The 25,558-nt window shown below is 36.3% G+C and overlaps 1 protein-coding gene across 1 annotated transcript in view; it reads right to left on the bottom strand.

The window, feature by feature from the left end:
* Nucleotides 1-5,997: 5,997 nt before the first annotated feature.
* Nucleotides 5,998-25,558, bottom strand: part of LOC139114499 (multiple epidermal growth factor-like domains protein 9) — a 32,057-nt gene continuing 12,496 nt past the window's right edge. The window contains exons 2-6 of the mRNA XM_070676280.1: nucleotides 17,886-18,081; nucleotides 16,776-16,912; nucleotides 13,709-13,858; nucleotides 12,754-13,038; nucleotides 5,998-12,215 (exon numbers count right to left, since the gene is read on the bottom strand). Of these exons, the coding sequence (XP_070532381.1) occupies nucleotides 11,917-12,215; nucleotides 12,754-13,038; nucleotides 13,709-13,858; nucleotides 16,776-16,912; nucleotides 17,886-18,081 (1,067 nt within the window). The 3' untranslated portion in view covers nucleotides 5,998-11,916. The remainder of the gene's footprint in view (nucleotides 12,216-12,753; nucleotides 13,039-13,708; nucleotides 13,859-16,775; nucleotides 16,913-17,885; nucleotides 18,082-25,558) is intronic.

Raw genomic sequence — 25,558 nt, 5'->3', positions numbered from 1 at the left:
ACAATCGTAGGTGCTGTCGTTTCATCCATGTCGATCAGTTCATAAGTATTGAAAACCGCTTGTGACTTTGCCGCTCTCTGTGATATCACATTAAAAATGCCCATACCATAGAATCAGTCGCCGACAGTTCAAAGTAGCGGCATCGGTTTCAATGCACACGCCGTTGTGGACCTTCGCTCATCATCGCCTGAACGCATGCAAGCGCATGCGCATATGAGTCGCACTGGGTGGTCATTCAGCCAAGTTAATAACGAAGCTTAACGTATAAGTTCATCTAGGCTGAAGCGAGTGCTGCCTAAAACTTTCTCCAAAATCCATCCGTCAAACCATGTAGTTCCTTTGGGAGTAAAATTCCTTTCGACGCCATTATTGTTCATGTATTCTGTTTCTTCTTGTGTTTTTTAGAAGTTTATTGATTTCTTCAGAAGCGGAGAGATATGTTGACGCGTTATCCGATATTACTTGGATTGTAACTCGTGTTTCCTCGTGTATTAGAATTCCAACTTTTGTCTCGTAGCTGACAGTAAAGCCATGTTGGTCTTTTTCAACCATAAATACCTATCAATCCTGCTGATCACTCATGGAATCTCGAGAAGAATAACCGTTACAGAACTGAAACAACTGTATTGCAGGGTTTCTAGCAATTTTGCTCTGATCAGAACATCATTTAATCAAAGGCGCCCTTTTCAATCCCAGGTTCTCGCATTAGCGAATGTGTCAATAGCCCATTAACAGTTTGTCATTCTTTTGTTTTCCATTGAATATTTTATCAAGTAAATAATATTTATATTAGATAAATCTGATAATTGAGTGGGGGCTTTTTAATTAACAAAAACTTAATATGCTTTGATGGACTCCACGATCAGGCTCCTACATTTAATTACCACATTATCAAAATGAAAACTTACCCTCAATTAACATAACAGCACAAGCAGCACAGAGCAAAGTTGCAAGAAAGCCTGGAATAGTTGTTTCAGTTCTGTAACGGTTATTCCTCTCGTGAGTATAGAGCAGGGTCAGTGTATTTAGAAGGGCTGCAGTACATTCAACATGCAACACTCGATAGGTAGACTTGCTGATTTCAGTTATGTATTTTGTACAAACACTGGGCTAGTTAAACTAAGCAAACAACGGAACAAAGAAAATGCAAAACAGCGAAAAAACGAAACGACCTTATTTTCGACGAAAATTAAAAAGATTGAAAATTCAACTTATCCCCTGTCAGTAAACAGATTATATTAGCGTCACTCGGAGTCTGAACTTGGTTAGCGGGACAATTAAAGTACGGAAAAAATATTTCAAACAAGCAACTTTGAAATCGAACACAAACACTTTGAAAAATATATGTTACAAATATAGTTTACATGGCGTCCACACACTACGCGGTCGCGGGTACGAAATGGGGAGTATACAATATTCGGCTACTTGAACCAGCTAATACGATATGACCGCCCGAGCTTGGCATGTCGCAAGCGTGCAAGATAAAATATTAACATCGTAATAAAATGGCCGCACGGCAGCCATATTGGATTGTATCACCAAACAAATCGAGGAGCATCTGTATGACATATGAAGTAATCCTTGTACAAAGTTTGAATGAAATCGCTTTTGACATCTCTTAGATATCTGCGTGAAGGGACAGACAGACGGACGAACACACGCACGCACGGTGTCCGTTGGGACTAATAACTAACATACTTCAAATTTTGAATAAGGAATAAGGAATAAGTAACAAACTTCACGTTCGAATAAGGAATAAGGAAAAAGGAATAAGTAACAAACTTCGAATAAGGAATAAGGAAAAAGGAATAAGTAACGAATAAGGAATAAGGAAAAAGGAATAAGTAACAAACTTTGAATAAGGAATAAGGAAAAAGGAATAAGTAACGAATAAGGAATAAGAAATAAGTAACGAATAAGGAATAAGGAAAAAGGAATAAGTAACGAATAAGGAATAAGGAAAAAGGAATAAGTAACAAATAAGGAATAAGGAAAAAGGAATAAGTAACGAATAAGGAATAAGGAAAAAGGAATAAGGAACAAACTTCACGTTCGAATAAGGAATAAGGAAAAAGGAATAAGTAACAGACTTGAAAGAAATCGCTTTTGACATCTCTCAGATATCTGCGTGAACGGACAGACGGACGGACGCACGCATTGACAGACGGACGGACGCACGCACGCACGCACGCACGGTGTCCGTTGGGACTAATAACTAACATACTTCACATTTTGAATAAGGAATAACGAATAAGGAATAAGTAACAAACTTCACGTTCGAATAAGGAATAAGGAAAAAGGAATAAGTAACAAACTTCGAATAAGGAATAAGGAAAAGGAATAAGTAACGAATAAGGAATAAGGAAAAAGGAATAAGTAACGAATAAGGAAAAAGGAAAAAGGAATAAGTGACGAATAAGGAATAAGGAAAAAGGAATAAGTAACGAATAAGGAATAAGGAAAAAGGAATAAGTAACAAATAAGGAATAAGGAAAAAGGAATAAGTAACGAATAAGGAATAAGGAAAAAGGAATAAGGAACAAACTTCACGTTCGAATAAGGAATAAGGAAAAAGGAATAAGTAACAGACTTGAATGAAATCGCTTTTGACATCTCTCAGATATCTGCGTGAACGGACAGACAGACGGATGGACGCACGCATTCACAGACGGACGGACACACGCACGCACGCACGGTGTCCGTTGGGACTAATAACTAACATACTTCACATTTTGAATAAGGAATAAGGAAAAAGGAATAAGTAACAAACTTCACGTTCGAATAAGGAATAAGGAAAAAGGAATAAGTAACGAATAAGGAATAAGGAAAAAGGAATAAGTAACGAATAAGGAAAAAGGAATAAGGAACAAAATTCACGTTCGAATAAGGAATAAGGAAAAAGGAATAAGTAACAAACTTTGAATAAGGAATAAGGAAAAAGGAATAAGTAACGAATAAGGAATAAGGAAAAAGGAATAAGTAACGAATAAGGAATAAGGAAAAAGGAATAAGTAACAAATAAGGAATAAGGAAAAAGGAATAAGTAACGAATAAGGAATAAGGAAAAAGGAATAAGGAACAAACTTCACGTTCGAATAAGGAATAAGGAAAAAGGAATAAGTAACAGACTTGAATGAAATCGCTTTTGACATCTCTCAGATATCTGCGTGAACGGACAGACAGACGGATGGACGCACGCATTCACAGACGGACGGACACACGCACGCACGCACGGTGTCCGTTGGGACTAATAACTAACATACTTCACATTTTGAATAAGGAATAAGGAAAAAGGAATAAGTAACAAACTTCACGTTCGAATAAGGAATAAGGAAAAAGGAATAAGTAACGAATAAGGAATAAGGAAAAAGGAATAAGTAACGAATAAGGAATAAGGAAAAAGGAATAAGGAACAAACTTCACGTTCGAATAAGGAATAAGGAAAAAGGAATAAGGAACAAACTTCACGTTCGAATAAGGAATAAGGAAAAAGGAATAAGGAACAAACTTCACGTTCGAATAAGGAATAAGGAAAAAGGAATAAGGAACAAACTTCACGTTCGAATAAGGAAAAAGGAATAAGGAACAAACTTCACGTTCGAATAAGGAATAAGGAAAAAGGAATAAGGAACAAACTTCACGTTCGAATAAGGAATAAGGAAAAAGGAATAAGTAACAAACTTCACGGACCCTCCAAATGACCAGTTACCTTCGCAATGACAACGACTTTTCACTCAGCACGTGTAAACATAACATGGCTAAAAATAGATTGGCTATGAATTTCAGGATGACAACTTGGTACAGTCATGTTCCTAATACTTACGTGGCAATTTTGACTATATTTCCCAAGCATGTCATGGGATGATCTCGTACACTTCAGAACGCTAAATGTGTGGATAGCCCGACAGCTTTTTCTTCGCAGTTTGAATAATTTTGTGTCTAATTGTGATTGATAAATTGTGACTAAATAAATATGAAAATGAATTTTCATTGGCCATCATTTCTCGATCCTGTTATCCAAGTACATCAGTTCAGATATAAATGATATTTTATTGAAAGTTTACCGCAACAAATTCGACATGTCCTTTCTGTGTCCAGCTGGGTTGACTGTATGAGCGTCGGTATAGCATGTGTAGTGGCGTCAGCGATCAACATCATGTCGCCCACTAAGTAATTTCATGTCCCAGGCTTTGGTACTATGGTAGTCCGTCATGGACTTTGGTACCCCAGAGAAAAGTTGGTAGTCTGTGGACGCGGGACTACCGCTAATTTCGAACCCTGCTTTCTACCTTCTCTCATATGAATGTTACTCTCGGTGACCGTCCGAAATCATTAAATTCTCTTCTATAAACCACGGTCCCTCCACTGATTGGAAATTATCACAGTAACAAGGTGAACCATGTATTAAAACTGACACTGAAAACAGCGAAAGAATGTCATTGCTGCAGTGATTCGCCTTCTGCTAAACACATCTGGTGACGTGCGCTCTCGTGTATCTGAACGAGCACTCGGTGCTTGTTTTTCTATTTGTCACTGTTCGGGTCAGAATATATTTTGCGTAATGCTGCTTCACAGTAGCTAGCTCTGCATAGCAGGGCTGTGTGTTACCGGCGTTACACGGCCTCCCACCACACCCCGGTAACACAGCCCTGCTATGCAGAGCTTCACAGTAGCATCCTTGGCGTCGTCAACGGCATGTCACGGAGCAAACCCATCATCCCCAATCAAATACACCCTGCAAGCGTTCCCCATTTATTGCATACCACGTGTACATTAACAGAGATATGTCAAGATTACCTAGAGCAGTAATCTGTACTAAGATTACCTGTACGTGCAGGGGATCTCACAATCCTTACGCAGTAGTACGGGGAGATGTCTCTCATAGCTACAGGAGATAAAGCAAGCAGGTAGGAGGCGAATAGTCAACGCGCCCATGCAATAAACCAGTTTGACAATAGCCTCTTAATCATGTTAATAGGAATCGAACAGCGGAAATGTCGTGCAATCAACGATTTTGCCAACTAGTCTTGCAACAAACTTGCAATCGTAGTAACTACGGTATACAGTTCGGGCATTTATAATAAGTGAATTTGGAGTATGGATGTTGATTCAGAATGGGATCTAAATCTTATCAATAATCTCATAAATAATTTGCAATCACATTGCTCAACTTGAGTACAGCTTTCGCATAGTAAATGAATGCTGTAGAGGGTGACAGCATGGATACAATATCCGCTCCAGGTTTGCAAAGACCTATCATGACTTGTACCTGACATCCTCTGACAGTTCATGCATGAAATAGCCGTACAGCCATGGATCCTATATACGACCTATGCAAAAAGTCATTTCCTGTAATTAAAATAACCATGCCGAAAACTTTCAGCGTTCGACTTGTCAAATCAGATTGTTTGTGTACTGTTTAATGTCATGCTGAAGACTTCATGCTAATCGAGGCTAGAATTCTTTTGTCAGCGATAATATTGCATCGTACTTTTCAGGAGTAGATGTAAACGTGAACTAGTTTTCATTGACAAAGAAAAAAATCATGAACCTGCAAAAATGTCAAATGCTAAAAGGTATACTGTCACCTGTTCCAATTTTGCCACAGTTACCATGGAAAGAGAAAATCTAACCAATCACAGATTTTAAGCGGGTGGCCGCATTTTAAAAACAGCGCCCTCAAATGGGCTTTTTGAATACCAAGGAACGCCCCTTTGACCATATATGGGCATATTTAGATTAAAGGTGACTGTATACCTTTAAACTGTTATATTATTCCTATTATGACTTACTTGTTTTTGATTCTTTGGTATTTGTAATTGTATTTTATTGATGAACCATTTTTGTTTTTTGTAGGTGGCGTGGTCTTATTAATTTGTGTAGATTTTTTCAAACATGTGTTAAGTATCAGGTGCAAACAAGTGTATGTTTGTGAAATGAAAAAAGTAAAGAACTAGACATATGGGTAAAATAAGCACAAAATACACCATTTGTCATTTTCCTTTTTTATTACATTTCCTCCGTCAATGAGTACTTCGATAAAATCTAAATTTTTGTTTAAAGAAATTCCATGAATGAACACAGGCGCAAATAACTGACAGGTCTGGGATAAAACATTTGGCTACAATTGAAATGAACCTATTTTCTACAAGTACACCAAGGTAAACTAGAAAGCTCTTTCACGTCCCCCAAAACCACAAAGCTTCGAAGTAATTGATTACTGGTGCACTTGTAACACCGTAACTGCCCCGATTTTCGTATGTATGGGTTTGATAACACAATAAACAATTGTATGAATTCACAGTATTGGTAATGTTAGATTGAAAAGAAAGCTTCTTAAAGTTTACATCTGAAAACTTACATGCACCCCATAAAATAAATCAATTGAGAGTTGAAACAGAGCGTTTGAGTGGAGAGAGAGAGAGAGAGAGAGAGAGAGAGAGAGAGAGAGAGAGAGAGAGAGAGAGAGAGAGAGAGAGAGAGAGAGAGATTTGGTTTGTCTTTTCTTTCTCAAAAGACCTACAGGGCCGTTAAGATCAATATAAAATCTTGAAAAAAATTAAATAACCGACAAAAAATGAAAATATAAATTAAATGAAAATTTTAGTCTTGAATCACTTGTTTCTTGGCAACAATGACCATTTATACATAAAAATACCGTCAAGGACAGTGTGCTCACATTCGGTTTGAATGGTCCGTTCGAGAAATATTTAAACCAGGAAAAACAAGAATGACAAAAGCAAATAAGGTCTCCAACTTAGGTACTGGAGGTCATCTTTATCAACTTCTATAGCAATGGGACAAGCAGATCCTAAATACATAAGCAAATGTCAACAACAAAAAATAGACAGAGAAGGTTTGATAAAAAGAAAAGGTGGGAGGGGGTAAAAAAATGTACAAGGGATCTGGTAAAAAAGTAATGCTACCTCATCAACCTTCTAGACCCTACCCCCTCCTGAATATCAAATGTTCCATCCCTTGGTATTACATAACGCCGAATAACAGGAAATGTATTTACAACCTTGGGGAGGTTTTAGTTAATGCCGATGAGTGTCATTCTAATGTAAACAGTACTTAATTTAGTTACAGATGGTGAAATGCCTTCCACTGTGGGCGGTGATTACAACATCTGGAATTATCCTGGATCCAAATTTCTCATCAGTTCTTGTATGTCTTACAAAGAAAAGTTGCAAAAATTGGTCCGCAATGAAAAAATTCACCTCAGCTTTGTTTTCTGGTTCAAATTTTCCTACAAATTGATACCAAATATGACAAAATTATGTTCACAGCCTTCAAAACTGTCTCACAACATGTCCTGTGTTGGTGTAGGTCATTTAAGGTCACAAACTGAGAAAAATACCTAAAATATACAAATTTGGGGGTTTCCCAACACTTTGAGCAGAAAATTTATCAAATAACATCCCTCAAGACTTTATACCAAATTACAAAGCTATCAAACAAGTAATTTTGAGAACAAGTTTTCTTTACCAAAAATGACAATATTGTCTTAAAAATACAAATTTGTATATTTCAGGACAATTTCCACATATCTAACTATTGTCATCTCTGTACACCTGTGTACCAAATATAAAAGCTGTCTGTCCAGGGGTTTTAAAAAGAAAATACTGTTTAAGATTTTTTGACTAAAAATGACAAAATTGCTCCAAAATAGTAATTTTTCCCAATTTCTTCATAATTTCAACAAATTAGAAGAGTAACACCCTCACAAAGATCCAACCCAAATTTGAGAGCGATTGGGCTGGCGGTTTCAGAGAAGAAGAATTTTTACTGAAAATGAGAAAAATCACCAAAAAATTCAGTAAAAATACAAAATTAAGGATATCTTCACAATATTCATAAAATTGTATAAAGTTCACCTAAGGTACTTGCACACAAATTTTCAAAGCAATCAAAACAGCGGTTCTCGAGATATTAATTCTTGACCATTTTCACATTTTGTAAGCTCATTTGCATAATTTTGGCAGTGCAGACTTCATTTGAACAAAATCCCATCTATAGCCCAGGATGCATCCACACACCAAATACCAAGCTGAAATGTGCAGCGGTTTGCGTGTTTTTGATGTTGACGGACATACTGTACATACATACATACATACATACATACATACAGACGCCATCGACTTCAGCTTATACGATAAACTCACATTGGTATAACCAAATGTGAGCTAAAAATCAAATGTAATCACCTTAAAGATATTTCGTGGCGATACTACTGTAGTGAAACCAAAGCATAGAAGATGACTCTACTAGGCTGTCTATGACTAAACTTTGTTTTGTGTTTCCAGCACTAGAGGGCTCACTTCTGAGCAAAATTTCATTTGTCTTGCTGACATCAGAGTTTGTAAATTTCTGCATGTCAGATATACAGGGAAAGCGATTAAAAACTGATACTAGCGGCTGATAGAAATGTAATTTGTCAGAAAAATAAATGAAAATTACTAAAATGTTCAACCTTAATTACTGAGAATCCTTTAATTCTGTACCCACATGAAAGTAATTTGTAAATGTAATTCAATTCAAGATGAATTGGGTCATACCTTCCACAGTTTTGGTCATGTTTTTGTGTGGAAGGTAGGTCACTAGGGTTCAGTGATTTAAGGGTAAGAATGTAGGTTTATATACAAAACACTTATAGATGTGTTAATCAGAAGAAATTTGGTGTGGAAAATGATGATTTGTCAAGATTCTGGTGCTCACTGTGGCGTCTGGACTTTAAAATTTTATGTTGAAATTCTTACACTCTCATCTCAATACAATACCACAAAGATGTTCATCTTTCAAACACAAGTCTATCTACTTTGTCACTTGCTCTCCACAATAGATAACACCAGTCATCTACACCAAAACAGAAAAATTAAATTTCACATATCCAGAATTTTAACTATTTCCCAACTGGATATAAAATTTGAGAAAAGTTACGATGAGATAAAACATACAGTAATTGTGCATGAATGGAGGAAAGAAAATAAAATGACACACACTATCTTACACAAGAGTGTCGCAGGAAACACAGACATCATAACTTCTGGTAAAATTTTATGATTCTTTGGAAATAACACAACTTGAGTATGGTTGACAACAAAATTTTATATTAGTATAAATAAATGATAATCTTTTTTTGATAGGAAAATTCAGATAAGAAACAAATTAAAAACCTATCTGGCATAAAATTGACAGTAAAACAATATATTAGTATACATAAATGAGCAAAAACACCCCATGGTCATAAAAACGTCAGAAAACAAAAGATAATTCAGAAATCCCTAAAATTCCAGGATATCAAAGGATAACATTTTTTTGAATGAAGTTACAAAATGTGGACTTTCACTTAGATAACACAGCAACAATCTATACTTTAAATCCAATAAATTCTTGTCTGCTGCAAACATTACAAACCGATCAGAACGATCAGAATATTGAAAAGTCAGTATTTACAACAATTCTGGAAGCAACTAATCTCACATCCTCAATGAGAGTGTGCAATTCAAAAGACCTAGTGAACTACAAACACTGCCTCAACATGATTGCATTGCCTTATCATCACAGCGTACTCAACACTGTCGTCTCGTTACTATGGTAAGCAGGACTATTCCATTATGTTATAGGAAGGTTCTACTTTGCAAATGTCTTTACCCTTTCACTCCTAGACTTTGGCACACCCACCTGTATTCAATTGGTTGATTGGTCGGACCTATACACACAGAAATGGGGGTGTGCTTTATAAAGATTTAGACAACAAAGGAAACAAGACATGACAAAATACTAACTTATGCAAAGAAGTCCCTGCATGGTCCAGAACATCCCTGCTCTATAATTGAATGGTCTGTACCCACAACTAAGCAGTTACTGAGAAATGCTAAGCAACTAATCAACAGGAGTTTAATAACATTTGTCTAATTATTTCTGCAACAATCCCCTTGTAAATATTTCATGAAACTACAGGTATTCATGCACCTTTTTTTTGTAAAAAAACCTTAAAAATTTTAACATCTGCAATTTTTTGGGGGTACTTTTTGTTTATACAAGCACAAAATATATACAAAAGACATCTCTACACTGAAAGTGGAGAATAAATATATGCAAAACAACATAAGGAAAGTGGCATGCATTTTGGTGGGCAGCAAAGGTCAAAGGTCATGGTTTTCCCTGTGTGATGCTATTTGTGATGTCATAAAATTTCTGCAGACAAGGAAATACCTGTTTTCTCTATAAATTACAGATATCATCATATTCATGTAGGAACATGGATTCACACGGATTGAAAATCAACACAGACTTACGACATCTGAAAGATTCTGTATTTCAGTGCAAAATGCCTACAAACAAGTCTGCATTTTCTCATCCAACAGAAAGCCTTGTTATTTGATTTGCCTGCATTTTTACTTTCCAATCAGGGTCTGCACTACCTGAATGCACAGATGGTGGCACAATTGATGACAGCAGATCACGCTTCACACTGCGGCAGCTGGTACAGAACAAATATATATCTATACAACTTTGATGCCCACTTATTTACAGCATAAAAACAAAACTTAACATAAATACCATAGCAAAAAAAAAACAACAACAGAAAATCTGAGTCATTTGAAAGACCACAGCCTCAAATACATGTACATCAATCAATAAATGCATGAAGACAAAGATGTACACTTTTTACATAAAAGTCACCACATATTGCAGGTATAAAATTGTACTCCCAAAAATCTGAAACAGGTTATAATTTTTTGTCACTACGACCAACTGTTGTATGTATGGCATTTGCGTGCAGTTTGTTCAAAATTGCGGGTCAAAGAATTCTTTGAACAGGAAAATCTTACAGAAACCTGTCAACAAGATAGCTTACTACAATCTCAAGTAGTTATGTTGGCTAATTCTGATGATAAACGATGCATCTTGCAAAAAATATCTAGAATTCAAACCATGCAACACAGTTTTCTTGTCTTCACACGATTTGGAATGTAATCTCATTTTTTGTATCTTTTTTGCTAAACTTTTCACTTATTACCCTATCTGTAAAACTTAATACCTTCAATGACTGATGATAATACATGAAAGACTGGTCAGGTTTGTCATGGATGCTTTTCTAGAAAGATAGGGATACTGCTTGCCTGCTTTGGGAGTTCATTAGATAAAAGCTTGTGAACTTTACTAATTTGCATAATGAATCCCCTAGCTTACCAACATTATGCAATATGGTATCTCATCACCTTAAAAAGAACCAGAGCTGCTATTCCTTCCTTTTGAAGGTGTCTGTTATAGACAAACTGATTGTAAAACCTGACCTCTTGGTCATTAGAGTAATTTTATTAAAGACAACGAAAACTTTCTCTTGTATAATATATATGCGAACATGATTGCCTTAAATTCCATGACAAATAGGACGCAAAGTCAAGGTGTCCCCTGTTTTTCCATCTTCCATAGTAAAACAAAAATTTTCAACTTTCTGATTCTTGCCACCAGTGTTCAATTTAACCATGTGGGTGAATTGTGATAATCATAATTTGTACCTATGACTGGAGTTTGTCACAGAAGTAAACGATAGTACTTGTGATACTGACGCAGCATATTATCATGTGTATGTTGGTGACTGATGATGTCATTATCACTCAGTTACTATGCCGATTGCCATGTTGGCAAAAGGTACGACTTCTGAACTTTCAACTTTGACCTCACCCCACCTCATCAGGAGTTTTAACTGACAGGTTCAAATGTTCAATTTGATCTTCAGCAAATGTTTAGAATGCTGATTGAAAATATTTTCCAAAAATATGCAATCTGCTCTGTAACTTTTAGATAAATATAAGAAAGAGTCTGTTTGATCTCTGTACATTATAGTACACTATCTACACACAGCTAGCATCACAGCCTGACCTGAAATGTCAAATTTTCAAATCTCTACGAGTTGATGGTCTCATAGTTACTCGTGTCGCCCATCCTGAGCTGACCCCTCGGCGCTACTAACACATCATCGATGAGTGAAGAGTCCAGATTGTGGTAATCATTGAATGACATGCTGTCGTCCTTGCGTAGCTCTATCGTCCAGAACGGCAACGGTGCCTTCCTGTAGTGCCTCTGACGGTAGCAGTACAGACCAATGCCGGCGATCACCACTATCACCACGATCAGGGCGATGACTGTGATGGTTATGATGTTTGTGCTGGTGCTTGCTCTGGTTGGCTCGTCAGGCTTGTTCGCTGAAAATGAAATCACAAAAATGTCATTTTTGTAAATATTGTTTCACAACTGTGTGCAACTGAATTTATATGTACAGTATCTACTACAGTCACTTATTTATTATAATTGAGTACTTCGATTTGAATCTAGTGATCTGAGTTTGGAGTGGTCTTAACAGAAGCTAATGTCTCTCTGTAGAGATTAATGCTTATTCTGCCAAGTTCATATGTCACCATCAGGTCAAGTTAGTTAAAACTAGTGAAGCAAACTTGTCCCATATGGTGCATTTTAGCAAAACATTGCACATAATGTAAACATAATTTTTACAGACCAAACCTGCTATAATCCGAGGGGATGAAAATATGTACCGACTGGGCTCAATACCAGTGTTAACTGACTTGGCAGATGGGGAAGTGATACTGTCTGGCAAAGAATGGGTTAGAGTCTGCCAAGTAAAGCAATCATATTGAGCCGAATGTAAGTGTTAGATAGTCAATTGAACAGTTTGATATTGTGAGGCAACTAAGAGCCATGGGTGTAAATAGCAAGGTAACATACGTGAGTAGGTGCAGTTCTTTGCAATGATGGGATCACCATGGTAATCGGGTAAGCACTCCTCACAGTGGCGCCCTGTCGTGTTGTAGAGGCATTTCAGACACTTGCCAGTCAGGGGGTCACAGTTGCCAGTGTCTTCCAAGTTGATGTTGCCGTTGCAGTCACATAGCTGACAAGTGCTGTTGTCCATGAAGTAGTTGTCTGCACAGTCCTCACACAGTGGTTGAGAGTAGCCATCTTTGCAAGAGTCACACACCACACTGCCTGTGTTATTGTCATAGTCCGCATCTAACAAATGAAGGAGGAGAGGTCAATAACATGCATGCAAATAATGAGGTCTGATATAGGACATGCACAGTAATAGAGGCCAATAAGACAGCATAATGCCTGCTAACTCATACACTGGAAAATCCATATGCAGTGAAATACAAAAGTTTTGATTGGATTTCATTTTCACTGTTTTCTCACTGACAATCAAACAGCACCACTAAAATGCCAGTAAATATGTACTTGTCTTGCTTCTCCAGGAATATCAACCTAAAGAAAACTGTAAACTCAGATTAAATTTGCAAAGATAAAATCAACAAAATTATAGTATCCTACAGAGTATGACATACATATAGTAAATGACATATCACCAATATTCAAATGTACTAGAGTATTATAATGTATGTAAAAATCTCAACACCATATATGAATGTGTAGAACTTTTACAACAATTATTCCGCAAAATTTGTTGATTTGGATGAATTTTTTCCTGGCGTATATATTGGAAAATTGATAAGATAATTTGTTGGGGATATTTCATAACCAGATACCACGGAACAGTAATAACACTTTCCTATACTGATCATCTGAGCAAGCCTTATACCACTCCTGTGAAAGGCAAATTGCAGATTTTTTTCACTTTCAGCAGCAGTTACTAAAGGGGAATATTTCATCATGTACTGTTTATTACCATAGTGACATGTCTGAGTAGATGTTTTGTCATCACAAGGACACAGCTGACAGCCATCTTCTAAACCCTGCGTGTCATCTCTGTAGTAATACAGCTCACAGCTATCGCAGTGTACTCCAGTAGTGTGGTTCTTGCAGTCGCTGCACACCCCTGAAACAAAAACAGATACATTTTTCTCTTTGTAAATCCATCATCACGACACTCCATAGTCCTGATTCATTATCACTTATAGGCATACACTATACATTTGAGGATTAGACACATACGCTTCCGGCAGACAAACTGAATAAATGTATTGCAGGATGGCTTGCTAATTGTCACTGATCTAGACATCACTGTATGTTACAATCAGATTTTGACACACAGACTCACCTGTGTAGGTGTACACCATCAATAATGAAATACTGCAAGGATTCACATGTATACCACACATTTTGAATTGAATAGGCTATTTTGAGTGGCACTATTGCTTATACACTTTATGCATTCATAAGTTCATAAATCAACCAGATTTAAGTATTGTAGCTTTTATATTAAATATCAGGGGTAAAAATGGAAAAGGCTGAAATGAGACCTTTTCTTTCCTTTTCAATAATCACAAGTGGCGTCAGTGATGACATTTTGAAACAAAGGTGGCAAAGCTGTAAGTTTTACATCTATCTGCTACCCTATTCCATCAGATGCATTTACATGTAATTTCTTGTCTAACGACGACACAAAGGTGATTTTTGCATATTCATGATTTTGTGAGATGAGTTGCTTAAAATGTGTTATGCATGGGATAAAGTGGCATGTTTCAATTACCAAAAATTACTTCCATTACTCAACATTTTTATTAGAGGTAGGTCAACTAGGGCCCGATACAGTGTACATAGTTACACTGATTTACTCACAGTCTTGTATACTTAAAGGGTGTGGTGCCTTTCTGGGAACACGGCGTGAGTTGATGCAGACAATTAACCAACCACACTTGTACTCCACCAACAAAACAATATTACACCAGTCCTTTTGAAACAGAACCACTACATGCAAACACCACTATATATACTGAGCTTTTTTCAAAAAATATTATATAAACCAATGCATACAAATATACCTGCACTTGTATGGTTTGGAATTACAGATACACAGATTCAATTTGGGAACTTTTAAAGTGATATTTCAGCTTTTCTGATAATACACATACTTCAATGATTTACTGAAGGAAAATCTCAGCATTAAAATTACTTGGAAACCTGGTAGCATTTCCTACTTTAATGCCTACGCCACACATACTCTACATACCAGTATTACACTTATTGTTCCTGGTAAAAAAAGCACAAATGACCAATATTTTAAGTGTTCACTTTGACGTCATTTTGCCTTATCTCTGCTTAGGCTACTATGTAGACAGGTGGAAGTAAATAGTCAAGCCAAAAAGCTATTGAACCTAGATGGATCTCTCCAAAGATGACAACTGCAGTATATAAATTATTACTCGAAGACTCATAGATTATTAACCAATTGGTTTCTCACAATCTGCTCTAATGGTTTCCGTAGCCAGTGTCTACACAGACAGACAGCGTGACTCCTTGAGAAAGTGTGAACCAATTCTGTGTCAGTGTGAAGCAAACTGGCGTCATGGTAATAGAGGTTTATCTGTCCCAAGGTCTCATCAAACTTAACCATGTAAATTCCAATACTCGCACTCTCATTTTCAGAAAGCAATCTCTCATTTTCTCGTTTTCTTGTCAATTTCTTCCTGACAATCTTCTTGTAAAACTATTTGGCTTCATAGGGTGGTTAGCAAATTTCAGAAATTACACTTTAAAAGACTTTATGCACTCATACGACTTATAAATTATCTAAGCGAGCTACAAGATGCTTCATATTGTCATATATCGAAATAGCTTGTGTACGCTTTTTTATTTGGATTACAGCTCTGTCACAGCGGGAAATGCTGATTTATTTTGGTCAGGCATGTTACCAATTTACTCAATAATTTGCCTTATCATGATGTATTGAGAATTCACAGACTGGGAATCTACATGTACAGTGTAGCTGGAAACTAACACAGCTACCTGTCACCAGAGCCATCACCAAACTCTTCACATCCACGATAAAAGAAAATCACCTGATTCTCTCCGGTGATGAGCAGTTCAATTAAACTTACCAGAATTTGACTTCAAGTGATTTATGAACTAATGCATTATTAAACACAATCATTCCAAAATCAATTTCCTGACAATAAAAGGTCTGAGATGACTGACATACCAAACTATAAATGCATCAAGCAATTTAATTCTAGATATTTCTGGCCAAAATAGATGAATCGATAATTACTATTTGTGCACACAATAATTGAGTAGATAATAACAGCTACTTCAATGACATTTGATCACATCTCTATTAGGCCATACAGAACCAATGTCAATTCAAGCAGACCCTGATTGAAATGAAAAGACACCAAAAAACTAGAAAAAAGATTGTCCAGCAACAGAACCTACAAAAATTGTAAATCTCTTTGTCATTTCACAAACATAATGACATCAGCAATTGAACCAGCAAACAAAATACATGTATTATAGCAACTGGACCAGAGCTCACAATTGGACAGATCATGATATACAGATGGTGATAAACAACCCTAATACCGGTAAATGATAATTTCTGTATCATGCAATACTCTGGGTAAACACGGAATATTTTTGTAATGCCTACAAACTGGAAGTGACAATATCACAATCTCAGGCACTCTCAATGTAAAATTTTGTTTGTCATCTGTGGGCAGGTAGGTTCTCAATCTCATTGTGTGTTGCAAAATGATGAAAAACCAACACAATGTTTAGGGTACCAGTATTATAGATTAAAAATAGCTATTTTCTTTACCTCACCAAAGAAATACACAGAAAAATTATGTACATGTATGTTGTGCTTACCTCTATGTTTGATTTCTTACCTGGCTGGAGGGTAGGTTGAGGAAAATTCAAGGATGACAAACAAGGAATTCTATTGAAAGGCTCCTTATCTAAAATAACATTTACAACTAACAAGGAACAAGGTGAATAAAATAGCATAACACAATTACCTGTGACAGCATCACATGTATCTGAATGGCCGTTACATTCACAGATGACACACCCTGCAGTCAGGTTGAAGTAACCGTCATTACAGCTGTCACACTTTGAACCATTCACGTTAGCTTTACAGAAACAGTTTCCATGCCTGCAAGGTGAATGTAAACACAGATGTTAAAAGCTGTGATTTGAAGGTCTTCTGTGTAAATTGTAAGGTTAGATGAGATTTTCTTAACTAAGTTTACTTTTCATCATGCTTGGGAAAATGGCACTTTGATGTGCCGACTAGACTGGCCAATTAGTTGCATGGCTTTTCTCAGGCGTACTGTACATGGTAGTTTCTGGCTGGCCATCACATTCACCCTACAGTCAAAACAACAGTGCCAAAGTAGGGTAGATTGCTCCAATTTCGTGACCATCTCACCATCACCTCTGTTTTGATATTTATGCATGTATGCCCACAGACTTGAGGCAAGTCTGAAGTCTATGTGTGACCAGGATATGGAAATTACATAGCAACTTCTGTACTGTTTATGATGTATTCACAAGAACACTGCCAAGGTACTTGGTACATGTGCCGTTACAAGCATTTCATTTTGAATTCTGCTCATACATGCACCTTCTTTGGCGCCTAACGCAAAGCAGAGGGCAATGCTCAGCGCTAATGTCCAAGTTCAGCCTTTGCGGTGTTTTTGTAATAACCTACCGGTTAATATTTTACATCTACATTCATGACATTGACATTCCGATATCAAATTGGCATTGTGACTGTTTTCATGCAATGTCGACAGTTTTTAACATAAGTGCAGAACATGCTTCTTGATAGTCTGTGCACTACACATAAAGCGTGTGAGACACTTTCTGGCACTAGTCCAACAGGTTTCTGGAAACAAATTTTATGCAGCTGTAGAGTGCACTGCACACGGGTGTGGGGATGCCATGCAAAGGTAAATGTTATAGAACAAGCATTCTGTATGGCTTTTTACCATAAACAAAATTCTATCATTCTCAATAGTAGATGTATTATAATGTACAGCATTCATGTTGATTGCTAACTTCTATGGCATGAGATTTTGTTTTTAAATTATACTCCCGTAGTTGTGTCTGTGACTTTCACTTACCCATCACATGTTTGATTTACGGCACCGTTTTTGTCACATTCACAGGGCTGACAGGATGACGTGTTGAAGTAGCCATCTTTGCACTCTGAACACAGAGGGCCACTGTAAAATGGCTTACATGTGCAATTCCATACACCAGTGGTGTTATCACAGGTAGCGTTCTGCGTCCCAACTTCACTGCATTGATCTTTACATTCTGCATACAAAAAAATGAAAAAAATTCTTGTTTTTAACCACATCCATCACAATAATGCATTGATGTAGTCATTTATTGTACAGGGTGCAGATACTTGGACAAAAGGCTTCAAGTGTTAGCAGTTACATGTATAATTACTTGAGGGGTGAAGGAAGTTACACATACATGTACTGTACATTGTACGGTACTAGTTTGCTAATGGAAAGGAAGTTACAGTGAATCCTTTGTAGGCACATATCCGGTACATATATTTAGGCCATATAAGCAGTATGCTTGCACAAGTGGTATTACATGTAACAGTGTTTTGGTAAGGTTGTGGAACATTGGTAAATGATTGCATTGATACACCTAGGGGAACTCAGGTAAAATGAGTTGGGAACACAGGTAATAATCTTAACAAAAACAGTGTAACACTTTGAATGTTTGATGTCCATTTAATTTTCAGTTTTATTTTACTATGGACTAAGAATACACCAATACTTCAAGGACACGATCCAGTTTGTTCGTGATATGCATAATTTGCATGCACGCATTGGTACAAGTGTATGGACGGTAGTTATACAACAAAATGGAGGCCATACCAGGATGGAACCTTACAAGAATACCAGTATATACTTTTCAGAGGCCTGTTACACTTCATATGGAATATATTTTATCGTTGAAAACTGAAATGTAAGACTGAATTAAAATCATCAAATGTTACAGATGCATGAGTACTTTAAACTGTGGTTATGGCCCCTGGGATAGCCTTACAGGTCTGCACACTGGTACTGTACACTTGGAGCACATTGTGTTGAAATACACAGCCAGCTATGAGCCATTGAGTAGAGAAAAGACTGTAAAGAACTCTTAAAATCTGACTGCCGCAGCATTTCACCTCTCAGTCATTCTGGTTATAGTACATGTACAAGAATATCAGTAGAATGACTTAACGAGAATGTTGAAATAAATAGGCATTGCAGCTGAATTCAATGGCAGCCTGACATTTAAAATGTCAGAGTAATTACATATCTGTTAGCGATGACCACACACTGCCCTGTGAGTGGAAAAGAAAAAATGTAGAAACGATATTGAGGATGTGCTCTGAATGAAAAACACTTGATAAGATGCAACGAGTAGACATGGTTAAGACATCATGAGACCTGCTCAGAAGATAAGACATTGTACAATGTAAGAATAAAGTCATGTGATGTTGGAGGATGGCAAAGTAGAATTCTGCCCTCGTTTTATGACTGATACAGTGACGATCTCCTCTATGACCTTTGACCCTAGGTAAAAGTCTTAGAATGAGATTGACAGGAAAATTGAAATTGCTTGACTCTCTTAGGGATTGAGGTTAAGTGCACCCTTTCACTGTGTGTTCTGTGAAAATCAAAGTGAGACATACATGTAAGTGACATCAATGTGTACTGATGCTGTGCTGTTGTGGGTTGTATGATGCCCTGAGGTTATTGGTACAGAAGTCGCTGATTTCAGTACTGCACGCACACAAGACAACACAGAAGGCACTACAGCCTTCAGGATGTAATACACAACATAGCTAGTATACACACTATACTGATATTATTTGAAACACTAATAGTACGGTTACTCTACCCTACGTAGTAACCATGCTAATAGCTTCACTTTCATTGAATGATCACCACGCATGGCTAATCTGTCAGTATCTGTAAACTACACATACTCAACATGTACAACATTTGCCTGTGAAATATTGGTCTTGTTATCAGCCTACAGTACTTACTGCATTTCATGTAAGAAATTGTATTTATTTTAAAATATACATGTATATGTAAGAATGCTGAACACCCTTCTCAAAAAATAAGCCACTATGCCATGCAAGCTGTCATGATCAGAAATGCCTATCAATACAAAATTACAAGAAGTTGTCTTGAAAGCACTTTGAGCAAAAAGAGCAAAATCTTTTCTATCAATCTATTAATTTTTAAAAATACCACAAGTTAAGACATGATTTTCTTTAAACAAAACTATTTTGTACACAAACATTAAATATTAAATTAACATTAAATATTAATTCACATACAAGTAGTAAATTAAACCAAAAAACAAGAAGACTCAATTTTGTACTTTATGTACATTTTTACTGAGATGTATCATGTAAATAAACATTTTAATTGTTAGTCTAAGCATGTACACAAACTGATACCATGTTGTCTGTGGTTGATATACAAACCATTTATATAACACTTCAGATGGATAGAAACATTTGCAAGTACGAGATAATACCAGGTATTTACAGGAGCCATCACGTGTACCCTACAAAGCTAATAGTAATACCACTCTGGTCTTCCCTACATGCCTCTACTTTTAAAATGACATGCTCCTAGAAAACACATTTCACTCAGAACTAATACCTCGCATAAATACAACGCACATAGATTTGAACAATACATGAAATGGAATTTCCAACATCCAAACATCTTTAATTGACATTTTATAATGTTCTCCATATGTGAAGAGTGTATAGGTTGACCTTTGACATTTTCCCATTGTGATATCAACGCTTACTACTTGTAATTTGAGTCGTGAAAAACAAGTGTTTAAGAAATTTTGAAACAACACTTCCTTCTCTTCCATGAAGTGTTCATGTTCAACATATATTTAAATGTAATTTCTTATAGAAATTATTTCTCACTTAGCTCTGGGGCAAATTTTTTGAGTTTTCATGCATTTTTCATGAGAGAATCTAAGACAATATATTGTGATATCCACCACAAAAAATCATATTGTCTCCAAAGTTAATAAGTTTCTGTATCGAGTGATCATTTTAAATCAAAATAAAGTTTTAACAAGATGATGCCCCAACATTTCCTAACAACCATGGTGAATGATGCATCGTTTTTTTTTGAATTTGTCTTGAGTGGAAAGGATGGGGGAGTTGCATGTTGGTTGATATTGGCCTAGGGATGTAGGGCAGGAAAATAACTACATTGTATTGATAAGTATTTTTGTACTCTGTTCTCAGTTTGATTTCAGTTGATTAGTTTTCTGACAGTGGAAAGCTACTGTGACCTTTCTACAAGCAGCCTTGTTTAAAATTTAAATCAATGCAAAGAACATGTCTGGCTAAGAGTGAAAACGTGACCACAGACCTTATCTGCATACTTGTCTATCGATATACAGTATTCCAACAGTTCTACATATACCACATCAAATTATATCCTTTTTACTCTGAGTTCATTCTCTATTTTAACTTGGTGGTGACTTTCATATACATGAATTGTTTGCTCAGCAGTTAATGCACACAAACTATTCTCAACGTCTGCACACAGGATTCACGTTACATACCGGTATACATTTACCAGGAACAGACTCATTGAAAACACATGTATGATTAATTACAGTGTTAAGGTTATTCACATAACATGAAACCTGTTTGGGAAATAATATTCCTAAAGGTCATTGACCTATATTGAGTCAGATGCCCTGGCTTCCTGCTGTGGATGCTTTACACAATGTCAGATTTCACCCCTATGAAGAGGTCACATAAGGTCATCAAGTTCCCACTGATTATTTATTTAGTTTAACCTACTTAACATGGCCAGAAGGTGACAAAAGTACTTGGTCACACCATGGACATCTCTTTTTCACCTCTGTGATCATACCTTCTCTGAATGAAGCTTTTTTATTGCCGTATTCACCTGGGTTCTCCAGTAGCGAGCATGCTGTGACCTTCGGTTTCTCAACAGTGAGCAATTTTGATCAAAACAAGATAAAACAGCTTCAGGCTCTTCCACTAATGGATGGGCCCTGAGATTTCTCCTGTTATTTACAGCTCTAGATGAATGTTGGCTTATTCATTGCTAAAACTAACACAATATCACTCCTGATTTTAAGATTGAAATATTTTTCAGTCTAGATGTACATGCGTAACACATTGATAAGTAGACTGACAGGGATACAGATACTTGCATGGCAAATTTGCCAATACCAACACCATTTCATTACACGGAATTTCAATTTAATATTCTCATTGGTCGCCAAATTGCCTGAGATTAATGTGCCTGGGCAGCCATTGTTTAATATGCTGGTATCATGCAAACTGCCACAAATTGATTTTATTTTTAATTAAGATCTACCATAAAAAGCAAACATACATTCCAATTCTATAAAATACACACATTTATATTTATTTACGTGAACAGATAGCTGTAAAGCATTCATCATAACAAACTACTGGTATTTAGTTCACTTTGATATTGAAAAAGATAGTGTTTCAATCTCCCACAGCTAAAGAATTTGAGTTGACACATTTTTCATGATATGAGCTGTGTTTGCTATTTCCCAATGACATGTACATGTATGAGAACGACAAAGTCTGCCATTGAACATGAACATTATATGTGTACATGTAAATGTACACAAATACTTGCACAGGGTTGTTCTACATTGCCAATTTGCAGATTCAAAAAAACATACAAATTTGATTTTTCGGACAACTGGACAATGCTCATTCACAATTACATCAAATCTATCTCCGACCTGGCAAACAGAATTATGATGAGATTTCAGTGTGTGATAACAGTGCTACTAATTTCAACATGTCTAGCAAATGTATCATATATCAGCTGGAGTGGACAAATTGTGAATTGCTGAGATATGTCTGACCTTTGTGGCCACACACTGACCTTGTTTTGAGTTTCTACATTGGCAGGGGTGACATGCCATATCTACCACCTCGACTACGACAATCACGCAATGCTTCCAAATACAATGTAAGTTCTACGAGGCTCATTCATAGGCACATTTATTTTATTTTTTGGTGACACCAAAAATAATGTGTAATTTTACAGAATTCATTTTTCAGTATGAGTTCAGTGTACAATTAATTTTTTTTCATGCATAATATATGTACAAAAACATTAACCACTTCATTTCAAATAGTTAGACACTGAAGATTCATTCTCATTAACTTAGGAAAAGTCTCCCCTTAAATTCTGCACTTTACTTCACCTTGGTAAAAGTTTCGAATACGGTATTTAGCAAAGGCCATTTACAGAAGCAGCCGCATGGGATATACATGCATTCTTTTATTTTTCTAGGTCTTTTAGCAGCAGATAATATGATGATAATAAAACGGACAGAGCTTCAAAGCATCCACTTTGAGGAACAATGCACAATGTATAGTGAAGACACATTTTAAAAGGGTAAGTCCATGTGGGTGTGTACAAAGGAATTACACAATGTACTGAGCCAAGTCCCTTTCAAACAATTACTGTATCTTTAATACATGTATGTCATGATGGCAGACACTATACCAACATTTAATCACTCATTTTAATCATGAGATCATTACCATACAGTGATCCCTAAAAAGCAAATTCATACTCTCTATCATTATAAAATAAAATAGAAATACATCCATTTTGATCACTTTCAGGATAACAGCAACAACTTTATAATCACTCACTGCTTTTTGGTTTAAATTCTATCAGCACAAAGCATAGGCACTATTCAATACGTGGGAATGCGCTCAGAATTGATTATCAAGGCATTCTGATAACGAGGTCTAGACAGAATGTAGATAGCTGAATTTCATGTACATGTACACTGTGAAAGACATTAGTATCTCTTAACAAGGCCATACACACACAGATTTGTATTATCGACACAGTATAAATCCACTTCAGGGCTTATATTGTCAATTGTAGTTGCTTTCATTGATATGGACATTGATGTCCTGCAGACACTGGACAAAGCTGTTGTAACTCACTGGCACATCTCAGAGATTATGAAGCATTAAGCTATTGGGGCAAGGGTTGGGCAGACAAATTATTCTTTGGGAAGCTCTCACTCACCCCCCCCCCCCCCCCCCCCCCATAGCAGATTACAAAACTTCATGACATACCCGATCTAGTAGAGAGATACATGTATTTTGATATCTGTTGATATTTTTTTTTATATAATTTGTGTTACCAACAGAGCAGTATTTGATTTCGCATCACCATTTGTACCTCTAAAACCAATTTTAGTCTGAAATTTAATTGCCATTTTCATGTGTATTTTTGGAACTGCACATAACAGTAATAACTGCATTTATTGTTATTTTGCTTACTTACAATGTACAATATGGGACATAATATTCATTAAAGCTATAGTAATCACATGAACATGCACAAACATATATATATTGCACAATCTGAATAGCATTCCATATGGGTTTCTATGACTTTGTCCATATATTACTACCATGCTAAAATTTTAACCTTGGTGAATTAACGTAACAAGAGTTGACTTGGCAGTATTTTAGAAATTATAGTATCCACATGGAGGTCTACATGTACTTGTCAAGTCCCACGAAGGGTTTCTGTTCTTGTTTCATATTCAATTTAGATATGTTTCTGTTGTTGTTTTTTCATCAAAATAAGTGTACATTTCACCAACTGACAGACTATTTATCTTCAATTGTACTTGATGACGACAGTTTGCAGTAAATTTACATCCTTCTGCTATACATCATACATGTCTTGTTTGTCAGGCTTTTGCAGGATTAACGGTAATCTCCATATCAATTGATAAGGCTGCCCAAATGTTTTACAAAACCCAGGTACTTGTGAGTTCTTGACACTACTCTGTTTGCTAGATGTCTACATTGGTCATAAATTGTAGTGTCTGTTAATATTTTCAAGTACTGTAAATTTCCGATTCCAAGCCTACCTCTTGAGGGACAAAGTGAGTAGTCCTTATGCATGTAGAGGCAGACAAGTCTTTTTGTCACTCAGTAAATTCATCAAATCTTCCTTCCCTCCCAACACAGGATTGCAGATCCACATGTAACAACTGTGATACATTTACAGTATGCAATCCTATAATTTATTCTGCACATTGTTGTAGAAAATGCACTATGGGATACTATCCTCTGAAATATTTATTTTTCCAAATGAAGGGGTGATACTGTTTTGACTTTCACATCAGAAATGAACCTTGTCATGCGAAACCAAAATAATAGCACATCGATGTTCATACATGTATGTACTAATTTATTCATACACCATGCAAATAAGGTACAGGTACAGTAGTAATTGTCTACGCAAATTTTGAGGCTAGTATGCACAGCAATTCTGTGTAGCACTTTCTGACTATTGCTATATGTTGTAAATTACCGTGAATTTCCAAACTATACTGCAGCATGTGCTAGCATTTAAAAATTTATTCATCATCACTTTTCACACATGATTTAAAAGATTTTCAGTTACACCGGCGTGTTTACAGGCACATTTAGTGGAAAATATACATATATCCGTGAAGATTTGAGATAGGATGTGCCTGAGGGACAGATTCAGACTCTCAAACCTTTACAATACATTTTTGAACTAGTACTTGTGGGGTGACTCCTTTTTAAGTGGCTGCGGTAAATAAAGTTTTAACCATCTTATTTGTGTGAAAATTGAAACATTTTATTTTTCCCCAGGAACAGCACCCATTTTGAAGTTCAAGTGTTGGTACATATAGGGTC

This window comes from Ptychodera flava, chromosome 16 (assembly GCF_041260155.1).
Source record: "Ptychodera flava strain L36383 chromosome 16, AS_Pfla_20210202, whole genome shotgun sequence".
NCBI lineage: Eukaryota > Metazoa > Hemichordata > Enteropneusta > Ptychoderidae > Ptychodera > Ptychodera flava.
The sequence above is the reverse complement of the archived record's forward strand: the minus strand, read 5'-3'. Positions and strand labels throughout refer to the sequence as shown.